Source organism: Nycticebus coucang, chromosome 4 (genome assembly GCF_027406575.1).
Source record: "Nycticebus coucang isolate mNycCou1 chromosome 4, mNycCou1.pri, whole genome shotgun sequence".
Classification (NCBI taxonomy): domain Eukaryota; kingdom Metazoa; phylum Chordata; class Mammalia; order Primates; family Lorisidae; genus Nycticebus; species Nycticebus coucang.
The window spans coordinates 89,394,881-89,415,258 of record NC_069783.1 but is presented as its reverse complement, the minus strand read 5'-3'; the positions used below and the strand labels follow the sequence as shown (position 1 = coordinate 89,415,258).

Sequence of the window (20,378 nt, the reverse complement as noted above, 5' to 3'; positions counted from 1 at the left end):
GGACACAGGCCATTTACACGCAGCCAAGAGGAGAGGCACCTGCCTGGAGGGGACTTTGGGAGTCTAACTGGGGATGTTTTTTTTTAATCTCTTGAGGAGGAAATGAAGATCGCACACAAAGTAAGGCTTGGCCCTTCTGCACACATACAAAAATAATAAGCCTCTCACATCATCCTTCGCTAGACTTCTACCAGCTGAACCAAAGCAGAGAGGTTTTAGTTGTGGTTAAAGTACGTTACGTCTCACTTATCTGAGGCTGGAGCATTTTGGAACAGTGTGTTCCTGTTCTGAAGCTAATATTTCATGGTGCCTCACACAGGGGCTGTAAGAACAGTTTCTGTCTTCTCTGTGGTTGGCCATAGGATGGTGACAGACTTCAGAAGTGCCAGTCAGGAGTTAGCATTTTCACCAGCATTGGAGTCTGGGGTCCAACAAGCAAGAAACCGGCCAAACTGAGGTCTGGGCACCGCCTGAGGGGCATCAGTGCACAGTCGCCTCGACTGGGAGCAGCCTGGGAAGAGATTCTTTATCTCAACAAAAGCCTTCACTATAATTGTTGCTTTGAAATGATACAACAAAAATAGGATAAAAGTTTGGTTCGTGCAAATGCAGTTTTTATGTGATTTTTGAAGACCACATTGTCACCACAACAGGTGAGCTGTGGCGCTGTTAGCTTAGTGTTATGGGGATAGTGCTTTCCTGGTTTGGGGTGGAGGCACATTAGCTCCCCCAATGCCCTCTCCCCCAGCTGCTGTGACATCAGAGCACATTGGGTACAAGCTATGCAAATGTCGCTGTTACTTTGGTGATAAATAGAAAGTGAATTTGGTCTTTGGGCAGTTTTTGCAGCAGCATTGGCCTAACATCTGAAAACAGCAGTGATACTGAATCAGCCTTGCAATGTGAGCTGAGCTGCTGTTTGTGTGCTGTTCTGGTGCAAGTAGAGAGAGCACGGATCTTCCTAAGGAGATCCGCGTTATGGAGGGCGGTCTTCCATCAGATCCTGGGGTCACTCCTGTCCCTCCCCCTTTGGTTATTCTAACACTCAGCACTGTTCCTGAAGACACCACGATGGCCCTCTGGTATCCTTGGCTCATGGATGTCCCTCCTGAGCCCTCTATCCTATGGTCCCCAGGGACCAGAACACCTTCTAGATAACATTGCGTCCTCAATTGCCCAGACCCACAGCAGAGATCCCTCAGTCATGGGCCTGGTCTCATAGTCAGATTTCAGATTCAGTCTTCCATACCATGTTACCACTTAGAGATAAAGCTATTTTTTAAAAAATACTAAATCTGAAACATTTAGTCCTGAAATTTTCTAAGAAGCAAGTTTTTTAACAAGTCAAATTCCCGAGTCTCAGAGTTCTGTAGGTGTACCTTGCTTTTTGATTTGTTTCTCAGTATTTGGAATTGACCTCATTTTGATATGATAATAAAGATAATGTCGTATTTCCCTTGTTAACTTTAACTGCCAGGAAACTCTTGCCTGAACCGTGGCTCTGTTGCAGCAAAACTCACCTCTAGTCTTAGGATAAGGGTCTTCTTGATGTCATTTCTGATCTCCCTTAAACTTTGTGTGTTACATTGTACACATCTGGGTTTTTTTGTTTTGTTTTGTTTTTAGAGACAGAGTCTTACTTTGTCGCCCTCAGTAGGGTGCTGTGGCATCACAGCTCACAGCAACCTCCAACTCTTGGGCTTAGGCAATTCTCTTCCCTAAGCCTCCTGAGTAGCTGGGACTACAAGTGTCCGCCACCCTCGGTATATGGGGTAGACGCCCTACTCACTGAGCCACAGGTGCTGCCCACACATCTGTGTGTTTTTTATTGTAACCCCCCTCAAGTGATGCTGAGTGTCCATTTGTATTGTACTGATGGAGTCATTTGGCCCAGCAGGTTTGGGCCCTGCCTTAGGAGCATATGGATTGCTGGACTGTGTTCTTCGCTGTGCCAAAGTCTGAGCTTAGTCAGTGGAATCAGTTGGTGATTCTTAATTCTCATTTCATAAGCTCAGTCTGTGGCTTCATTTAGCCTAAAACAAGGCTTCCCTCGGATCCGAGGATGGATGGGCCCTTTCCGGGCACAGTCAGGAGGAGGGGGAAGAGGCACTTGACTTCATACTGCTTTAGGCATTTAGCTTTCAGGTCACCTCTATTTTGGGATCTTACACATTATCTCAGTGATGGGTGTGGGTCCCAGAGTATATATCCTGGCCCCGTTCACTATCTGCGAAACAGCCTGGGGAGAGTTACGTTGGGGTGGTCGTGAAGACTGAAAATCATATGCTACGTTGTTTCTAGTAGCAGTGGCCGTGAGTGATGATTCTTCATTCCTAAGGTGGACACCCAAAATCCAACAGCCTGGTGTGTCCTGGGCCGCCTCATAGAGGCCAGACTCATCTCTGCCTGCAGGAGAGTGAAGCCAGGTCCAGAGCTGCATTCTCCATCCTGGAGGCCAGCCCAATCAGTTCCCTGGGGTCAAGGCCTCGTTTGTTTCCCAAGCACCTGCTTCCCTGAATGGAGCAAGAAAATGTGTTTTTGCTATGATTGTTTGGGCACTAAAATGTGATTAAATTTCCCAATACTTGACTGATGGCCCCAAACATAAATAGATGGTCCCAGTGCTATGGCTGTGGTGGTGGCTTGTGGCCATGTTTAGTCACCCTGCAGCCCCGTCCTCAGGCCCGTGTGGCATGGCTCCTGTCAGCAGTCATGGTTTAGAGCAGTGATTCTCAACCTTCCTAATGCCACAGCCCTTTAATACATTTCCTGTTGGTCGCGACCCACAAGTTGAGAACCGCCGGTTTAGAGAGTCTGTGTTCCCCTCCTGCACTTGGAGTTCCTTGTTACATGTGGGCTGCTCCAGCCCCTGGTCAGTCGGCAGGAACCCCAGTCTGGGACTTTCCCTTGGCAGGGCCCCTCCCCAGCTGACACCCAGGCGAGTCTGTGTCCTCTGGTGTCATAGGAATATATCAGAACTATTCCAGAATTCCTTGCCACATACTCTAGACACCATCTCAAAGGGCATTTTCCCGATCTTTGGAGAAGAGTGCCTCAGTCTGTATCAGGGCAACTGGAGACTGAGTCCTACATCTTTCCACTTTGAGGGGAATTATCTGTGGGGCGCAATCCTGTGGCTTGGCGTTATTTCTTATTCTGGTTTGTGAGGACTCCAGTGCTCCCTGTTGAGAACGTCCTCCTCGCTGAGCTGTCCACCCCTCTCAGGGGCAGTGTTCTGGGGCCTCCGGCCGTGCTCAGGTTGTGGTGTTGCAGGGTCCTTCCACCTCTTGTCCTCCTGAGTCATTCTCTTCTTCTTTCTAAGCTCAATACAGGGTTTCATTTCAGTGCTTTCCTGCGCTAGTACCCCCACCTGCCTCTATGGCCAATGCTTCTTTTTCTGTCATTTTATTTGCCTCTATATGTCTCGGCCATATTAATCTTGTTTGCCATCTTGTGCTGGTGGCAGCCCCCGCCTGCCAGACCTAGTTAGGTACACAGACAGAGGCTGTGGAGTCCGGCCTGGCAGCATGGCTGCCGGAGCCCCTGCCCAGAGAGGGGCAGGGGCGATCAGGAACCAGCTCCTAGAGGGAGACACAGAGCTGTGAAGGCTGGAGGGTCATCTGTGGACACATGGGATGGCCCAGCCCTCATGTAGCTCCTGATTGAGGCCTTTGAGGTGAAGGTGCCTGGCAGAGCGGGGCCCTCCCTTTCCGGCACTGGTGAGGTCGTGAGGGAGGGGAGAGCTGTGTTTATGTCATGGTTACATGAGTTGCACTCAGTTGCAAATTTGGTTATTAAAAATAATTTTCTGCACCCAAATGATTCATTGTAATATATCTTTTAAAGGTATTTTTGCCATTTAGACTAAAATGGAGTTACCCAAGTCTGATCTAAGAAGTGCTAGTGAAAGACTTGATGATGGGCAGGAATGAAAGGGCATGTTAGTCTGCGAGGTCTGCTCTCCACAGCACCCTTGACACAGGACTCATGTGACAGAAACTCACCTTCCTGCAGCTGTGGAGGCTGGAAGCCTGCGATCAGGCGTGGGCAGGGCTGGGTCTCCTGCGGCCGCTCTCCTTGACTGGCTTCTCTCAGTGTCTTCATGTGGTCTCTGCTCTGCTCTGTGTGTGACTGGGTCCTAATCATCTCTTCTTACAGGGACACCTTGGGTTAGGGCCCACCCCAGTGACCTCGTGTTTCCTTACTCTGCTTCTGGAGACCCATCTCCAAGTACAGTCTCATTCAGAGGTACAGGGCTCGGGACTGCAGCATGTGATTTTGGGGGACACAGTTGAGCCCCTCACAGAGAACATTCAGAGGGGGAAGCCATTACCTCTTCAGGGGGGAGATGGGACTTCTTTCCTGATGATACTTATTTTAGTTGTGTTAATTTTTTTTAAATTTCAGATTAATACAGGTGCATACAATTAGACTACATTGTGTTTGTTAGGTGAAGTCCAAGCTGTAGTTGAGCCCTTCACCCAGGAGGTGTGCCATACACCCGTATATTGTACCCTATAGGTGGGAGCTTGGCTGCCTTTCCTGAGTAAGACATTAAACACAGCCATAAAGAAAGATCAGGGAAGGCAGTCTGCCTCTTGGATATTGCCCTTTTGGAGCGGCAGAACTTAAGTGTACCATCAATACACAGATGCATCTTCCAGCTGATTAAGAGCCACCGGAGCAGATGCAGGCTCCTGGTGCACCAGGCGGGGCAGCCCCGCAGACACAGCAGGTCTCAGGAGAGAGGGCCAGGTGTCCCTGCTGCTCTGCTGCTCTGCTGCTCTGCTGCATTTATTGTCCTAGTCCCACTTCAGCACTGCAGATTATAGCACTCGGCTCAGCCTTATTGTCACTTGCATGTAACTGATGACTGCCCCACAATGCAGCAATTTTTCATTTTCAAATTCTGTCTTGGACATGCTGCTCTGGCCAGAACCCACGGGGTATAAGCTGACTTTGACCTCTCACCAATGCACTTCATCTTCAGGGACTTTCTCTAATTGCTTTGAACTTTCTCCTTACCCTTCACCCTACCCCAAAAGGCCCTGGTGTAGGAGGTGAATGGTAGCAGCAGGGAGATCTCCCCCTCGAGCTGGTCACACTGTCGGTGACCCTCAGGGTGCTAAGGGCTGGGTTCTGCATCCTCACCCTGCATGGCTCTCTGCCGCCTGCCCCAGTTGAATGTCATCACACCCCGACAATAAGAGGTGCCAATTTTTATGGCTGTAGGAATTAAGAGGGCAGTGAGTCTGCCGGAAGTAGGAGCTGCCTGTCCTCCAGCTGTCTTCTGCAGTACGGGCTGCACACTCCAAGCCAGCAGCAGCCCCACCGGCTGTGCCAGCTGTCAGGGCTTTCTGGGCTGGCACAGCTCTTTGAATCAGTGGTAATGGCTTCCCCCGCTGAATGCTGTCCAAAAGCAATTGCTTGTCGGCTTAGCAGCATGAGCCATGTCGTCATGCCTATGTCTGAGAGGGCAGGCGTCCCAACCGCCCCAGACAGCTGTAGCATCTTCTCATTAGATAGGGATTGGGCATTGTTTTTGCCAAAATTTCTTCTCTTCTCCCCCACCCCTCTCTGCTTGTCGTTGAATACTACCTCCGAATCCTCTACAGTTGAGAAGAAAGCAAACCTCTGAGAAGCCTGGTAAAATTCTCCTGTGAGATAACTTACTTACCCTCAGTCCCAGCCACCTGCTGCCCTCAGAGGGTGGGTGGAAGCCTTCTGCCCTCACAAGCTGCCAGTACTAGAACGTGAAACTCGCCAAGCGTAAGCTGTTGGAGTCTGTTCTTCATGTGACCCAGTCCCCTCATGGGTATCACTTTGACTTTACACACCCAGTCAACCCCATTCTCTGGCCACACTGAGGACAGCAATGACACCAGGGTGGCATTAGGCCTCCCACCTTGGATCGATGACCTAGCCCATCATAGCACACACTTTCTTCATTTTAGTAAGTCGTGGTTTTATTTTGAATAAGCCTCTTTCAACCTATTAATATTAGTCTACACTAAAATTAAACCTTCCCCTAAATTATTCTCACACAGAGACAGCAAAGTAATTTTGAAAGTTAAATCAAAACAAAGCAATCTTGTATGTCAAACAGATAAAAATCACAGACTGTGGTTACTGAGTGCCTCTGCAGGAATCGCTTATATAAAGCTGATTTCCTCCAATCTTGTTATGGAAGGAAAAGGGGAAATGCCCTGGCCTTATCACAATCCCATTCTGTCAAACAGGCGCTTGAGAGCTTGTGTAAACAGTGGCAAGAAGGCAGCGCCGGCTGCAGCCGGTGTCTGTGGGGGCTGTTCGGGGTCTGAGAAGAGATCTCAGCCTGATTCATGGTCAGTGGTTACTACAATGGTGTGTTGGAAGGGTCCCTCACCAGAACAAGAAAGGACTTGGTGCAGAGCTGTAGAGAGTCACCAAGTCTGGTCTTAGGTGTGGATTAGTCATTAAGGAAATGACCTGGCAGGTTTCAGACTCGCACAGTGAAACAGGTTGTAGCTCTCACAGCGCTGCTGCCTTCCTTGGTTATTCTGTATTTATACCTGGCACTTTCCCCAAGATGGATTGGAACCCAGTGGGGGAAGACCTGGTGACTTTGAAAGCTTTGTCATCTGGCCATTTCCTTTGAGCAGTTCCTCAGCTTGTAAGGCACATAGGATTGTCACCTGCAGAAGGAGTTTGTTGTTGTTATTCTCAATTGGTCTTTTCTCCTACGCTGGAGTATGGAGTGTGAGAATGCATTTGGAAGCCTTGTATCTGTGACCGTGGGCACCCTGCTGGGGCCCAGTGTTTATCTCGGCTGGGCAGCCAGAGGTGCAGTGGTGCATTGCTGTACCACTTTATTTAGCTTCTTAGGACAGATCACCCCAAATCTCTGGTTTCTCAAATAAATTACAGCTACCAGAAATTCACCCTTGGGGGCAGTCTGGAACATATTTGAATGCAGCTGACTTGGGTGGTGAGGTGGTTCCTTCACGTCTACCAAGGGCAGTCTTTACTTCCTTCTGTCCCCCTGACCCCACCTTTTGTCCCGGCTCAGCAGCTCCGGCAGCTGGGGGTGGCAGTTCCCCAGCACTGTACGTATGCTGGAGGGGATCCTCTGTACGTTTCTCAAATGTTCTTTTGGTTGCCTTTCTTTTTTTTTTTCTTTCTTTCTACTTTTTTTTTAATTGTTAAATCACAGCTATGTACATTTGTGCAATCAAGGGGTACAATGTGCTGGTTTCATATACAATCTGAAATATTCTCATCAAACTGTTCACCGTAGCCTTCATGGCATTTTCTTAGTTATCGTATGTAGACATTTGTATTCTGCATTTAGTAAGTTTTGCCTGTACCCATTCTAAGATGCACGTAGGTGTGGCCCCACCCATTACCCTCCCTCCACCAAAACCTCCCCCCTCCCTTCGCCTTCCTTGGCCCTTTCCCCATAGTCTTGTGCTATAGTTGGGTTATAGCCTTCATGTGAAAGCTATAATTTAGCTTCATAGTAGGGCTGAGTACATTGGATACTTTTTCTTCCATTCTTGACATACTTTGCTAAGAAGAATATGTTCCAGCTCCATCCATGTAAACATGAAAGAGGTAAAGTCTCCATCTTTCTTTAAGGCTGCATAACCAAGAGATGAATACAGCTACTTACTGTTATTTGATCTTTGACAAGCCAATTAAAAACATTCAGTGGGGAAAAGATTCCCTTTCTTTCTACTTTTAAGGGAAAAAATCATTTGGTATGCCTGCCCTTGATGTACTTACTGAATCTTTCCTTTGCAGGGGAAATGGAAACAAGTTCCCTTAGTTTTAGGGAGGAATTGCACTTCAACAACACACTGCTCTATAAGGGGTTCCTTCTATAGCAATTAAGATGGGATTGGTCATTCTCGCTAAAAAAAAAAAATAGAAATTAAGCAGATTTCTTTATGCTTTTTCAGGTATTTTTTCATAATTACCAAGCAGCCGAAGACCACCCTCAAATGGTTATATTACGACTGTTGCGTTACATCGTCCGCCTGGTGTGGAGGCTGCATTGACAGGTCCTTCTTCGCAGAGCTGAGATGTGTGTGGACATTTTGCTTGTGCAAACCGACAAGCCCCAGCACCGCCGTCTCTTGGTGCCATTACTACGCAGCCAGCTGTTCTTTCCCAGAGGAGGAGGCGTGCGGTGGGGCGGGCAATGTGGTCAGAAGACACCAAGCTGGATGTGAACTTGACCTTTCTGTTCATCGCCACACGGCAGGGTTTTCTAATGGAAATTGTGAATGTAAATGAGGGAGGATTCTTTTTTTTTTTTCTTTTTTTTTTTTTTAAATGTACAAACCATGGTTCTTTGGAGCAGGATTTTATGCAAGAATGGTGTTTACATGCGGTGTATTTTTTCCCCCCACCTTCTTTACTAAGAACACATTTATCAAAAAGGAAATGGAAACTTTTTAACCAACTCATGAATGGTTTTTGTACTAAAAATTTAAGAACCTGTTGCCTAATCTCAGAGGATTATGTAAACCCTGCAGTAGAAACTGAGGCAGGTAATTTATAAAGCTGCCTTAGTTTATTTTTAGAGATTACAGAATTTTTAAATAGGGAGAAGTGAGATATTCCCTCTCCCTTCCTTGCCATTGCCTCTTTGACCTTTCTTTCTTTTCAATTAGTATTAATACCAAAAGAGTTTCTATGAAATTAAACTGAGGGGCAAAAAGTCTGTTGTCAGCCTGCATTAATACACCACTCCCTTTTTGTAAATATTTATGTAACTCCTTAAATTCAGTTGCACCAGTGGCAAAATTTCAGGCTATTTTTGCATGTCTTTCCTTATCTACTTTTTGTGTTGCTTCTATAGTCTGCACTCGAATGCACAGATTTGGTCCAGGGCGTTTTTGTGATGAAACGTAATGGGGTCAGAACAGGAGTTAATACCTACCTGTATCACACACAGCTCGGTTAGTCTATTCCTAGCTAACGGGGAAGCACCAGGTGCTGTTTCCATTCAGTTTTGGTGGGCATGTCATACGTAACAGCAGGCCAAGGATTATGCCCCTCTGTGCTGTTGGCTTTTCTGGCTGCAGGCTATCCTGTGGTCCCAGGATGCACTGTCACCATAGGGTCACATGCGGTCACCATGCCCACAGGCAGCAGAATCCAGCTGCAGGCATCTAAGCCCATGCCCTCTTGGGGATTGGCCCAGGCCAAGAGCAGGGCCTCAGATGGCCATTTCCCAGGTCTCCTGGCTTTTAGTCCAACCCAGAGTCTACCTGACCTGTGATGCCTGGCATTTGGTCTGCACTCTTCAGGGTCCACTTTGAAATACAGGCTTATATTCCTCTTCTGTCACCTTTGGAAGAGTTCCACTGGGCAGAGGTCTCTTCTTTCCTTTTCTTGGGACAGTTGGTTTTTCGGGCCCTTCATGCTTCTCTGCCTCTCCTCCTCAGCTGCCCTTAGGATGGCAGTGAGTGAGAAGCCCATACAGCCGTTTCAGAGGTAGCCAATTAGGGAAGCCGGGTGCGCAGGAAAGAAACGGATTAGGGAGCAACGAAAAGAAGGGGGGAGGATTCTGTGAGCTCTGCAACTCTTAAAATTTTAGACAACTTCAATCATCAAGTAACATTTTAAAAGAAATTCATGAATTTTTCCAATGAGTCAGCAGTGCCAACAACTGTTGTATTTACTTTTGCCCCATAGAGGGCCGATGTTTTCACATTATTAAATTAAGTGGAAAAATATATTCATTTGTACCTTTGTAATTTATATATATACACATATATATACTTATATATGTATATGTATGTATTTTGCATATATACTTTTTCTTTTAGGTGGAGATGATTTGATTCTTTTTAAAAACTTTCTTTCCCCAGCAATCTCCTTGGGCTTTTGAATATTTTTAAAGCTGTGTTTTGGAGCTCAGCTTGTTCCCTGACATATCTTGAACACATTGGTAAGGTCATGCCAAGCCCACGGCTGTAAAGTGGTGGTAGAGTGGCAGCTGTGGGCCGGCTGGACACACACACCAAAGACGAGTTTGGTTCTGGGCGCTGCCCCCCCAGGATCTCTGTGCTCTGTGCCAGTCCCTCAGACTGCAGCACTTTACTCTTATTTCCTCAACTCTGCAACTCCCGGGGCCGAGGTGTGTGCAGCCCTGTGGCAGGCACAGGGGACTCTGCTTGCCTGGTACCCGAGGGCTGTGTGTCCTACAATGGATTGTTCACCTCTGGCCCGGTAGCCTCCTGGCCTCCAGGATGGCTGTGGAAGCAGCTCATCGGGAAATAAGAGATTCTATAAATTGAAGAAGTATTAACGGACAGGATGTTGGCACCAGAACTTAGAGAGATGACTGGATGTCTTTGTACTGTATGTACCTGTTTATTCAAGATGCCTCCCTTGCAGAAAGTATGCCTACCCTGGGTATACCTTTTACTTTTTATTTTTTATTATTATTTTTTAATTTTTTATAGAAAAAATTAGATCCTTTTTTTGAAAACGTAATGCGGGTTTTGTGCCTTGACAACCTCTCCCCATGTGAGGTTTATAAAAAGTGTCCTGTGACTCAACACCAAAATGCAATAAACACACAAAATAACTTCATGAGTGATTCTTCAGATTTCCTTCCCAGAAACGAGTTGATGAAGAATTGGGCGGGGGGTGGGGGGTGTGGAAAAATTAGTTTAAATTCCTTCTGAGTTAAAAGAAAATACACAGTGGAATACAATTTTCTGCTGTTTCTCCTTAATATTGTATATATTTTGACTATTTATTAGATTAGTAGGTCATATTTTACTTATCAACTGAGCCAGATGTCTGTGCAATTGTGTCTCCTTTACCTTTCTTGTAAAATTTTGTACAGCATAAATGAGTAAAAATCACTGTTTTTCTAAACTTTTTCAGAATCAAGGATTGTAAATATTGTAGATTCTTTTTCTGTGTAATGTGTCCTACTGTTTCATAATGCTGTAACTTGTAGAAATATTGTATATTTATTTTCTGCTTATTTAATGTCTTAAGTTCTGAAAGTGTTGACACCCCTGCCTTCCCACAGATCGCTTTAACTCCCAAGGTGTGAGGTGCTGACTGGTGAGCTCACTGCAGGCCACATGGTCTTCCAGGGTGGCCCTCCAGCTTTGGGTCCTGGAATTTCCAGTCAAATGGGTTTCAGTTCTTGGGCTTTGCTGCCCTTGTAGTGAAGTTTGTGTTTAGATACCAATGAGAAGATGTATCCTGGCAGGCTACAAAATTTTCCCAAGAAATATCCAGCAACCTTCTTTTGTTCCAGAGCAGCTACCTAGCTTCTTGTAGAAATAAGTTGTGCTAATTCTGGGCCTTATCTTTAAAAAGACAAAAGTATTAACTTATGGGAAAGTTTTTTTTGTTTGTTTGTTTTTTGCTGAAAATTTATCCCTGACAGCTCAGTGTTGAGAGAAATAAAAATGTGCTACTTCTGGAGGTGCTGCCTGTGGTTGCCCAGGGCAAGAGCCAGGTAGGACAGGGGGCTTCTGCCTCAGGACCACCGAATGCCACTAACCCCTCGCAGGCAACTGATAAGCAGTTGGGTTTCCCCCACCTGCTGCGTGGCTTCCTGTGCTTTGAGGTGTGGACTGAACTGTTGGTCTTCAGGAGTGACTTTAGTTCACTGCCCACCACCACCATATATTTGGTCAGCCTGCTTCAGGCCTATGCCCTCCCCTTCCAGAGACTGGATGTCACGATGTGAAAGCTCATGGGAGCTTTAGGGACATTTCCCAGTGGTTCCATGCGGGTGGTTCTGCCCTCCCTGCTGATTTAGCCCAGTGCCTGTCTCTGTGTGTGTGTGTGTCTGTCTGTCTGTCTCACATCCAACGCTGAATCGTATGGAGTCTAATCCAAACAGCATTGTGTATAAGAAGCATCCTTAAGCTTCCAGCTAAGTAACTTGACTACTTTAATTTGGGAATTTCAGACTTTAGAAGCAATCTCTTAGGTATTGTGTCCAGGTTCTGTGACCACTGGTTACTGTATCAGAACTCATCAGGTACCCATTTATAAATAGCACTGATCTGTTGTATACTGACCCTTCACTAACCTGTTTCTTAAGACCCAGCGTATGTAGCATTTTGTATTGCAATTTCCCTGGCTTACTTGTGTTTTGCACTGATGAATTTTGACAGGGTAATTGCCACTTTACTTGTGCAATACTGCTGTAAATAACTGCAGATTTTTTTAAGAAACTCGATCTTTTATGTTCTTAATGAATTTTATATAAATAAATTTTCAACTGGTTTTGGTGCGCTCTTTGATTTGTGTTCACAAAATGGCATAGAAACAACAAGTTATACACAAACACATACGTCTGCCCTTATCAGTCATAGAATGTGTGAGCTGCGTGTGGCTCAATTTCTTGAGGGTGAGTCTGTAGTATACTTAAAAGCAAACCACTCTAAAGATTTGAAGTGGCTGGCACGACTGATGTTCAGTATTCTGCCCACAGAGTCAGATATGACTCAGCACTTGGATGGGGGGAAGGAAACAAACTAGGAACCGGCTCCACACTGCATCGGTCAGTGATTACGTTATGGCAGGTGCCCAGCCACCTAACCCCATCTCATAGAACAAGAAAGGGCTTGTCTGCAGCACCCGCTCTGGACAAAAGGGGTCGTGGGCCCTGGACGTGAACTGATGAGGGCTTACAGATGAACTGTGGAGCTCTAAGCTCCTGGGTGTGCAACGGGTGGAAATTGATGTCGGGATGATTGAGAGAAGTGAAAGCCTGGTTCAGGGGCATAGGTTATAAAATCCTAGTAAATAGGTGTATATTTAACTACTTTCACTCTGAGGTAAGTGCTAGGAAAGTGACTTCACTTTGTTTTAAGCAAGTAATATGTTAATACCTTTAGTGAGGTGAGCAATATATGAGTATGGTCTTATAAATTTAATTACTAACCTATTTCAAATTACATTTATTTCAAATTAAGTTGTTCCAGCTGCCACTTGCAGTTAGTTCTACCTCCTCACCAAGATAGGAGTTTGCATTTCGCCGGACTCTTTGATCTGCAGTGTACGTGTGTGTGTGTGTGTGTGTGTGTGTGTGTGTGTGTGTGTGTGTGTACTTATATGGTGGTTTGGCTTCTTTTATAAATGCAGTATCTGTATACATGGATCTCACTTAGTAATAGGTCATAGATCTTTCCATGGGAACTCTACTTCATCCTAACTACAGTGTAACAGTGCTCACCAGTTTCCTGCCCTGGTGGGACAGGGAGGTGGGAGATGAGCTTCCACAGACTTGTAATCACTGTGTAGATGGCTGTTCCACCTCACTTGGCCCCCCGGCAGCCTGCAGGAAACCCACCTGCCTGCAACACTCAGACCCCTGCAAGCCAATGCCAGCCCAGTGGGTGAGGAGTGAGTGAGGGTGGTGGTTTAATGTGAATTTTCTATTTATGAGTAGGATAACAATTTTAGGCATTGTTGGCATTTGCCTCTTTTTTTGAAGGCCTGTGCTTATTTTAAACTGAGGGGTTTTTTTCTATTAATAATTAGCTTTTTAAAAATTCTGGGCAAAATCCTCTTATATATTGGGGATATTTTTCCTTCTGTCTTTTACTTACCTCTTTTCCCTGACATTTTGTTATGAAAACTTGGAAACATACAGAAGAGTTGGAAGGGTTTTATACTCACTACCTAGCTTCTACTGTTAATGTGTTGCTATATTTGAGTTAGTGTCTATCCATCCATTAATCCATCTGATTTTTTGCATGTCAGAGTAAGCTGTAGTCATCAGTACCCTTATTCCTGAAACTTCCACATATATAAGTTTAGAGTTTGTTAATGTTTTTCTAATTTTTTTCTTCAAGGATAAAAATTACATATAGTAAAATATATCTTTTGAATAAGGATACAGCTGTCACTCAAACTCCTATCAAGATAAAAAACATTGCTGTCACCCAGAAAGTCCTCTACAGCTCCTTCTCAGGCAATCTCTCCCCTCTTGCCCCTGGGGGGTGACTTTTATTTTGAAGTTTTTTCCCACTACAATTATTTTACCTGGTTCTGAAATTCATGGAATGGAATCATACAGTATGTGGTCTTTCACGGAGTATGAGATTTTTGAGATCCATGTGACCATAATCTCTCCCTTTTTATTACCAAGTAGTATACTATTGTATGAACAAACCATACTTTGTCCCTTGTCTTACTAATAGACACGTGTCTTCTTACTAGTTTGAGACTTCGATAATTAAGCAGCTATGGAGAGTCTCACAAAGAGAATACAAAACCCTTTCTATGAACATATGTTTTTAGTTATCTGCATTTTTCTTAACTTCTTTTGATATGCTTTATGTCGAATTTCTCATTTTGGAAATCAGATTATTGATCTTACATACATTTCTCTATTTTATATCTTAAGGTGTAAAACTTCCCTATGAGAAAGTTTTAAATGTATTTTCTTACATTTTTATTTATCTAACCCTACAGTTTGGTCTTTCTAAAATCTTAATCTACCTGGAACTTATTTTTTTAGTGATGTACAGTATGAGTCTATGAATTTCCCCCCAGCAGCCAGCACTGACGATTTTTTTCTCCACCAGTCTGAAATGGGCCCTTTGACAACACAACAGACCCTCACATATGGTTCTGTTTCTCAATTCTTCTTCCCTTTTCCATTAATCTTGTTGTTTAATCTACATTGTTTTAATTACTATATGTTGTGAGTTTCTTGCCCTTTTTAAAATTTTAAAATTCCCATGGCCATTCTATGTTTTTCTCTTGTATATGCGTCTTAGAGTTAGTTTAAACTTCTCAGAAAGCTCTTTGGAGTTCTCTTTTGGGGTTACAATGACTCCAAGTTTAGGGAAGAATTGTCGTTTTTCCAAGTTGTTTGCTGAGGTGCGTAGTATTAGATTATTAAGTAAGAAATGTCCAGGTTCCTTAAGTACTATGTGTGCCAATTGGTATCTCTGACTTTTCATGTTGATGCTCTTGTTTTATTTTCATTGTGAAGGTACACACTCAGTCTCTCAAAAGCAGGTTTTGGATTGTGATTATCTTCCAAATGTTTTTTAGAGCAATTTTTGTAGAACCAAGGATAAGTCCAAAAATTGTGGAACCAATGCAGCATAGATAGCTCAAAATATCAACAAAGTGTTTGGGAATGTTTGGGGAAGGCTGTGGCTAATGAAGGCCCAGTAGTACATCAGTGGTTCGAGAAGTTACATTCTGATGATTTAATCTTGAAAATGAGCCATGTAGGCAACCTGAGACGGATGTGGATAATGATGAGCTGGAAGATGTAGTGGAAGCGAATCCATCTCAACCTATGCATGAATTAGCAGCAATGTTTGATGTGACTATTTCCACATTATTGGACCATTTGAAACAAAGCAAGGTAAAGAAGCTGGATAGATGGGTTCCATGTGCATTAAATAAGCATTGGAAGAGATATCATCTCTAAGCCTGCCTTTCTTTGCTGTCACAACACAAAGGCAAACCATTTCTGTACCGTATTGTTACATGTGATGACAAAAGTATTCATTGTTGACGATTGTAAGCGTTCGGCACAAGAGTTGGATAAAGATGAAGTGCTGAAACACAGTCCAAAATCAAATATTCATCAAAAAAGCTAACAGTGTCTGGTGGTCCATCCTCTACACGTCATGAAACCTGCTTCGTCAGTTGCAGTGGACGTCTATTGCAACCAGGTGGGCTAATGATGAGGATGCTCGTGACTCAGCAGCTGCACAAACATAGCAGCTCAAAATCCAGAAGCTGGACTTGGAAACTCTATCCTCCAATGCATTCACCAGCCCTTGCACCAGCTGATTACCACTTCTTCCAGGTATTGGACCACTTCTTACAAGGAAAAATATTCAATTCTTAACAAGATGTAGAAAATGCTTTTGGCAATTTCGTTGCCACCTGCTCTCCAGGCTTCTTCACTGCTGGCATAAAAAAGCTACTATTAAGATGGCAAAACCACAGTGATGGTTTAGGCACATTAATTGTGCTGCTGCTTGTTTGAGATATCATAAACTAGGCTTTTGATTTGAAATTAAATGTTAATATTTAATGACCTAATTTTTTTAATCTCGCAATTACATTTGGTTTTTAATGCTTTTTAGTACGCTAGGTTTTTCTTCCTATAAATCCTGCACATTTCTTGTTAGCTCTTTCCACAGGGAAGGATGTCCACTCAGCACCTAGCACCTGGCCCTTGTTCCCACCACAATTTCCCTTTGTGCGCCTGGTGCCCACTGCCCCTACCACCTAGGAAACTTCCTCTCTCTGCACTGCAGCCAGGCCTAGTAGCTAAAGCTCAGCTGATTTCAGCTCTTTCCAGCATTTTGATTCTAGAGCAGTGAGGTAAGGAGGGCCCTTAGGAGGACAGCATCCTTGAGGCTGCAGGAACATGTTGGTGTCCTTGGCTGTGGTCTCCAGGCTGCCTGCAGGACAGGAAGCCCAGAGTCCACTCCTCCAGGACATTCTCTTTGAGCCAAATTAGCCAGAGTTTGTTTCTGTTGCTGGCATCCAGAGCACTGACTCATCCCTACCTGTCAGAAGGACTAAATAAAAAGATTGCATGAAGTTCTATATAAACCATATGAATCCAGAAGGTGTGGAGTGACAGGTTGACTGTGAAAATTTCCCACTAGCTGAGACCTGAAGGGGGCTGTGAGGAGATGGAAAAGAGCAGGACCAGAGGACGGCCTCTCATCTTTTTGGGTAACTTCTACCACTTCTCCTTTCCCTGGAAACTCCTTTTTTCTCGAGGCAAGCTCTTAGTCTTAGAAGAATTTATTACCAAGGGCAAGATAAAATATGTTAGAATGTTGAAGGCCCTTGTTTCTAGGCATGTTGCCAAATGATTACAGGTATTACTGAAAAGGGTCCAGAAAGGCAATCTAATAACCACTTGACCTCACATCTTAAAACAGATTTGGGAGGAATTACACCATATGATTATAGTGTAATAATACCACCATAAAAATGTCATATTCCATTGCAGACATTGGAAAGCTTATGCAACCCCATTATTCTTTTAGTAGTTTAGGTGGCAATTTTCCTAAAAAAAAATTAATTGAATCCAAGTATTTATTGAGGTCCTACCATATGCCAGGCACATACAAGAATATAAAAATGCTGAAAAGTAGGACATGCTAGGAAGGCTCTGTTCTTCAAGGTCTCACAACCAATAAGCAGAAAAATGGCAGTGAAATTCTCTAGGAGAATTCCCAAGCTGTCTCAGGAGCTTGGAGAAGTGAGAAGGATGGGCCTACAGGTCATGGCATGTCTCGCCCACTTCCCACCCAACCCTCTAGGGCACCTATGACAACTAACCCCTGGGTACCCGCTATGTGTCAGGCACTGTTCAAAGCATCTCATAACTTGTGTTCATCTCAGAACAAACAGACCTTCAAAGTAATTGCCATTATTACCCCCAAGATAGGGAAGCCAAGTCACAAAGCACACAAGCCACTTCCCAGGAGCGCGCAGCTCCTCAGTGGTTCTGTCAGAGCGTGCACATCTGACTCCTTGTCACCTCTCAGGGCCCAGGGGAGCAGGAGCAAGAGCAGGACCTCAGAACAGTCCCTGGCATTCTGGGGGTGGTGACTCTGTGGCCTGATTCAAATCCATCTTGAGGATTGTATCCGTCCACCCACATCTCACTGGCATCTCCAGCTGCCAGGCCATTGCAGCTTCACCAAGGCTCACCTTACTGTAGGGTCCCTGCGCTGCCTCCTACGCTTCTAACCTGGTCTGCAGGCCTCCTGTGGGCTGTGGTCTACCCAAGATTCCTGGGTCTTGCCTGAGCCTGCTACCTGCTGTCCAGTCCCCTGACAGGTGTGGCCTGACTGAGGGTATGGTCCTCCTCTTGCCTGCCTCACTGTACTCACTGTGCCACTGGGAGGAGCAGCCTCCCAGGCAGCTGTTCATGTTTGAGGTCGTTTTAATGGTGACGTACCTGTACCAAGGTGTTGGAGGGGTGTTCAAAAGCCCATGGGAATGGCGTCCCCAGCCAGGAGCCTGGAGAGACGTGAGGTGGGGAAGGCCTGGCATCCTTCAGGATCAGAGCCTTCTGACCCCCATTCATGTCTGGGCCTTGAACTCTTTTCTCTCCAGACTCAGAGCAGGGAATTGTTCTAACCCTCGAGCCTCCCAGCCCTCAACATCTTACCACACTCACCGGGCAGGCCTGCATAGCCCGTGAGCCCAATCTCCAGCTGTGTGTCTCAGCCAGGCCCACACTTTCCCTGGGGCGACAGTGGAAGGTGGGACTCGGGGTTCTGGTCATCAAGTCCTCTATGTCCCCCACTGTGCTCTGAAAGCCATAGGGCAGCAGGTAGGACTGGACTCCCAAGGGCTCATTAGGCTGGTCCCCAGTAGCTGCTGCTCTCATGGAGAGCTGGGTCTGCCCCAATTTTCTTCTTTTCACTTTAATAAAAATTTATTAAGGTGTAAGTACATAGAGAAAAGGGGACAGTGATGCATAAGCTTGCTTGATGAACTTTACACATGCATATGGCTAGGGGGTCATCTCCCCAGTAAAGATACAGAACCTTTCCAAATGTGAAAGCAGCTGGGTCCTGCCCACCTGACACCCATGGCTCACTGGACCTTCTGGCTCCTGTGCTGTGGGCCTGAGGTGGGGGACCTACGGGAAGAAGCTGGGGACAGTGCCTCCCACTTGTCATGGTAGGTCCTCCAAGGGCACTCAGGGGCCTCCAGACCCGCAGAAAAGGCAGCCATCCCCATTCGCTGAGTGAGGATCTCTAACTTGGTCAGAAACTCCTTCTGCTGTCATTCAACCATGACCGTCAGCTCTGGACATGTCACTTCTGCCACACAGCCTGACACCAAAAGCCTTAGATGTAAAAGATCTGGCATGTTTTCTTAAAAAATAAGTCAATTCTATTACCTTGAATTCTGGACCTTGGAAAGAAGAGGGTGGTGAGCAAAATCCTCCTGGGGCATTGGATGTCATTTTGAAAGGCTTTCTGAGTAAATAATAATAATAATAATAATAATTGTTTTTCCTCTTCGATCAGCTCCTATAAAATCTTTATCTCATTTAAGTATAGGTGAAAGGATTCTATTGTCTTTGACTCAAACGATCTAAACAGACTTGCATCCATTCATTGGTTCACTCACTCAACAAACGTCCCTTGAGTGTCTATTACGTGCCAGGCACAACTTATTCCAAGTGCTCGGGGTGCATATTCAGTGCTGCTGGGGGCCTTAGGGTAACACCAATGAACACCTCAACAAGCCAAGTGGAAGGTGCGGGAAAGGGAGGAGGCAGAGTGCAGTGCCCTGGGTCTGGGGGTGGGATCAGCATCAGGAGGACCTCTCCTCTGAGACTTCAGCATGATGAAGGGGCAGTTACAGACAGCAACCAGAGACAGGAAGGCCCAGCAAGAGGCTGCTGCCGGACAGGAGAGGGAGAGAGCTAGGAATCGAGGGATGCAGAGGCCCTGAGGGGCAGGGCAGGCGCAGGCCTGGGACATGCCCGAGAGACTCTCGCTCTACACCCCCAGGATAGTGGAGGGCTCTCATCACAGAAGCAATATCCTTTGATATAGCCTGTTTTGGATCGGTACCTCTGAAGTCCAGATTAAAGGAGATGGCAGGAATATGACAACTGAATGCAATGTACCACCTGGGATTTTCTGTCACTGTGGAGGACAAGATTGGGGCAAGTGGTCACATATGAATGAGATGCGTAGATGTGATTATATAATACTCTTGCATCAGTGTTAATTTCCTGATTTTGATCTATGAACTAGGGTTATGTAAGAGGATGGACTTCTTTTTAAGAGATACACACTTAAGTATTTAGGGGTGAGAGGCACTGTGTCTTCAGTTTACTCTGAAATGGTCAGAGAAATGGCTGCCCTTACATGCAGGCTGCCCTTACACGTGAGCGTACTGGGGTGTGTACAGCGAAGGGAGGGAGAAGGAGAGAGTAACTGTGGCACCATGGTGACATTCAGGGAATCTGGGTACAGACTATAAGGAAATGGTCTAATGGTCTATACTGTTCTGCAACCTTGCTGAATGTCTGAAACCATGTCAAAATTAAAAAGCAAAAAAATAAAGGCACCACTAGCCGTGCATGGACCGTGATAGGGAGCGGAAGAGTCAGCCCAGGAGACGGGAGACCCAGCGTGTGGACCGAGAGGAGAGAAGCTTTGTGGGAATAGGAGACAGAACATCCCAATATGGAAGGTGAGAGGACAGAAGGAATCCAGGATTCCCATGGAAGATTCCGGCCAGAGCAGTTGCAGGGGGTGGCGTTTCCCCAGAAGAGTAATGGGGAGTGGGAAGAGGGCTGGGATGGAGGGGAACACAGGGAGAGTCACCAGCTGACTCAGGGATGGTCTAGAAACAAGGTGCTATCGATTCAT

General features: G+C 45.5%; 1 protein-coding gene across 6 annotated transcripts in view; it reads left to right on the top strand.

Annotated features, from left to right (window-relative positions):
- The window catches only part of BCL2L11 (BCL2 like 11), a 44,890-nt gene extending 32,635 nt beyond the window's left edge, over positions 1-12,255 (top strand). For all 6 annotated transcript variants that reach the window (XM_053588714.1, XM_053588713.1, XM_053588712.1 and 3 more), the window contains one exon: positions 7,941-12,255. In XM_053588714.1, the coding sequence (XP_053444689.1) occupies positions 7,941-8,039 (99 nt within the window). In that variant the 3' untranslated portion in view covers positions 8,040-12,255. The remainder of the gene's footprint in view (positions 1-7,940) is intronic.
- The last annotated feature ends 8,123 nt before the right edge of the window (positions 12,256-20,378 follow it).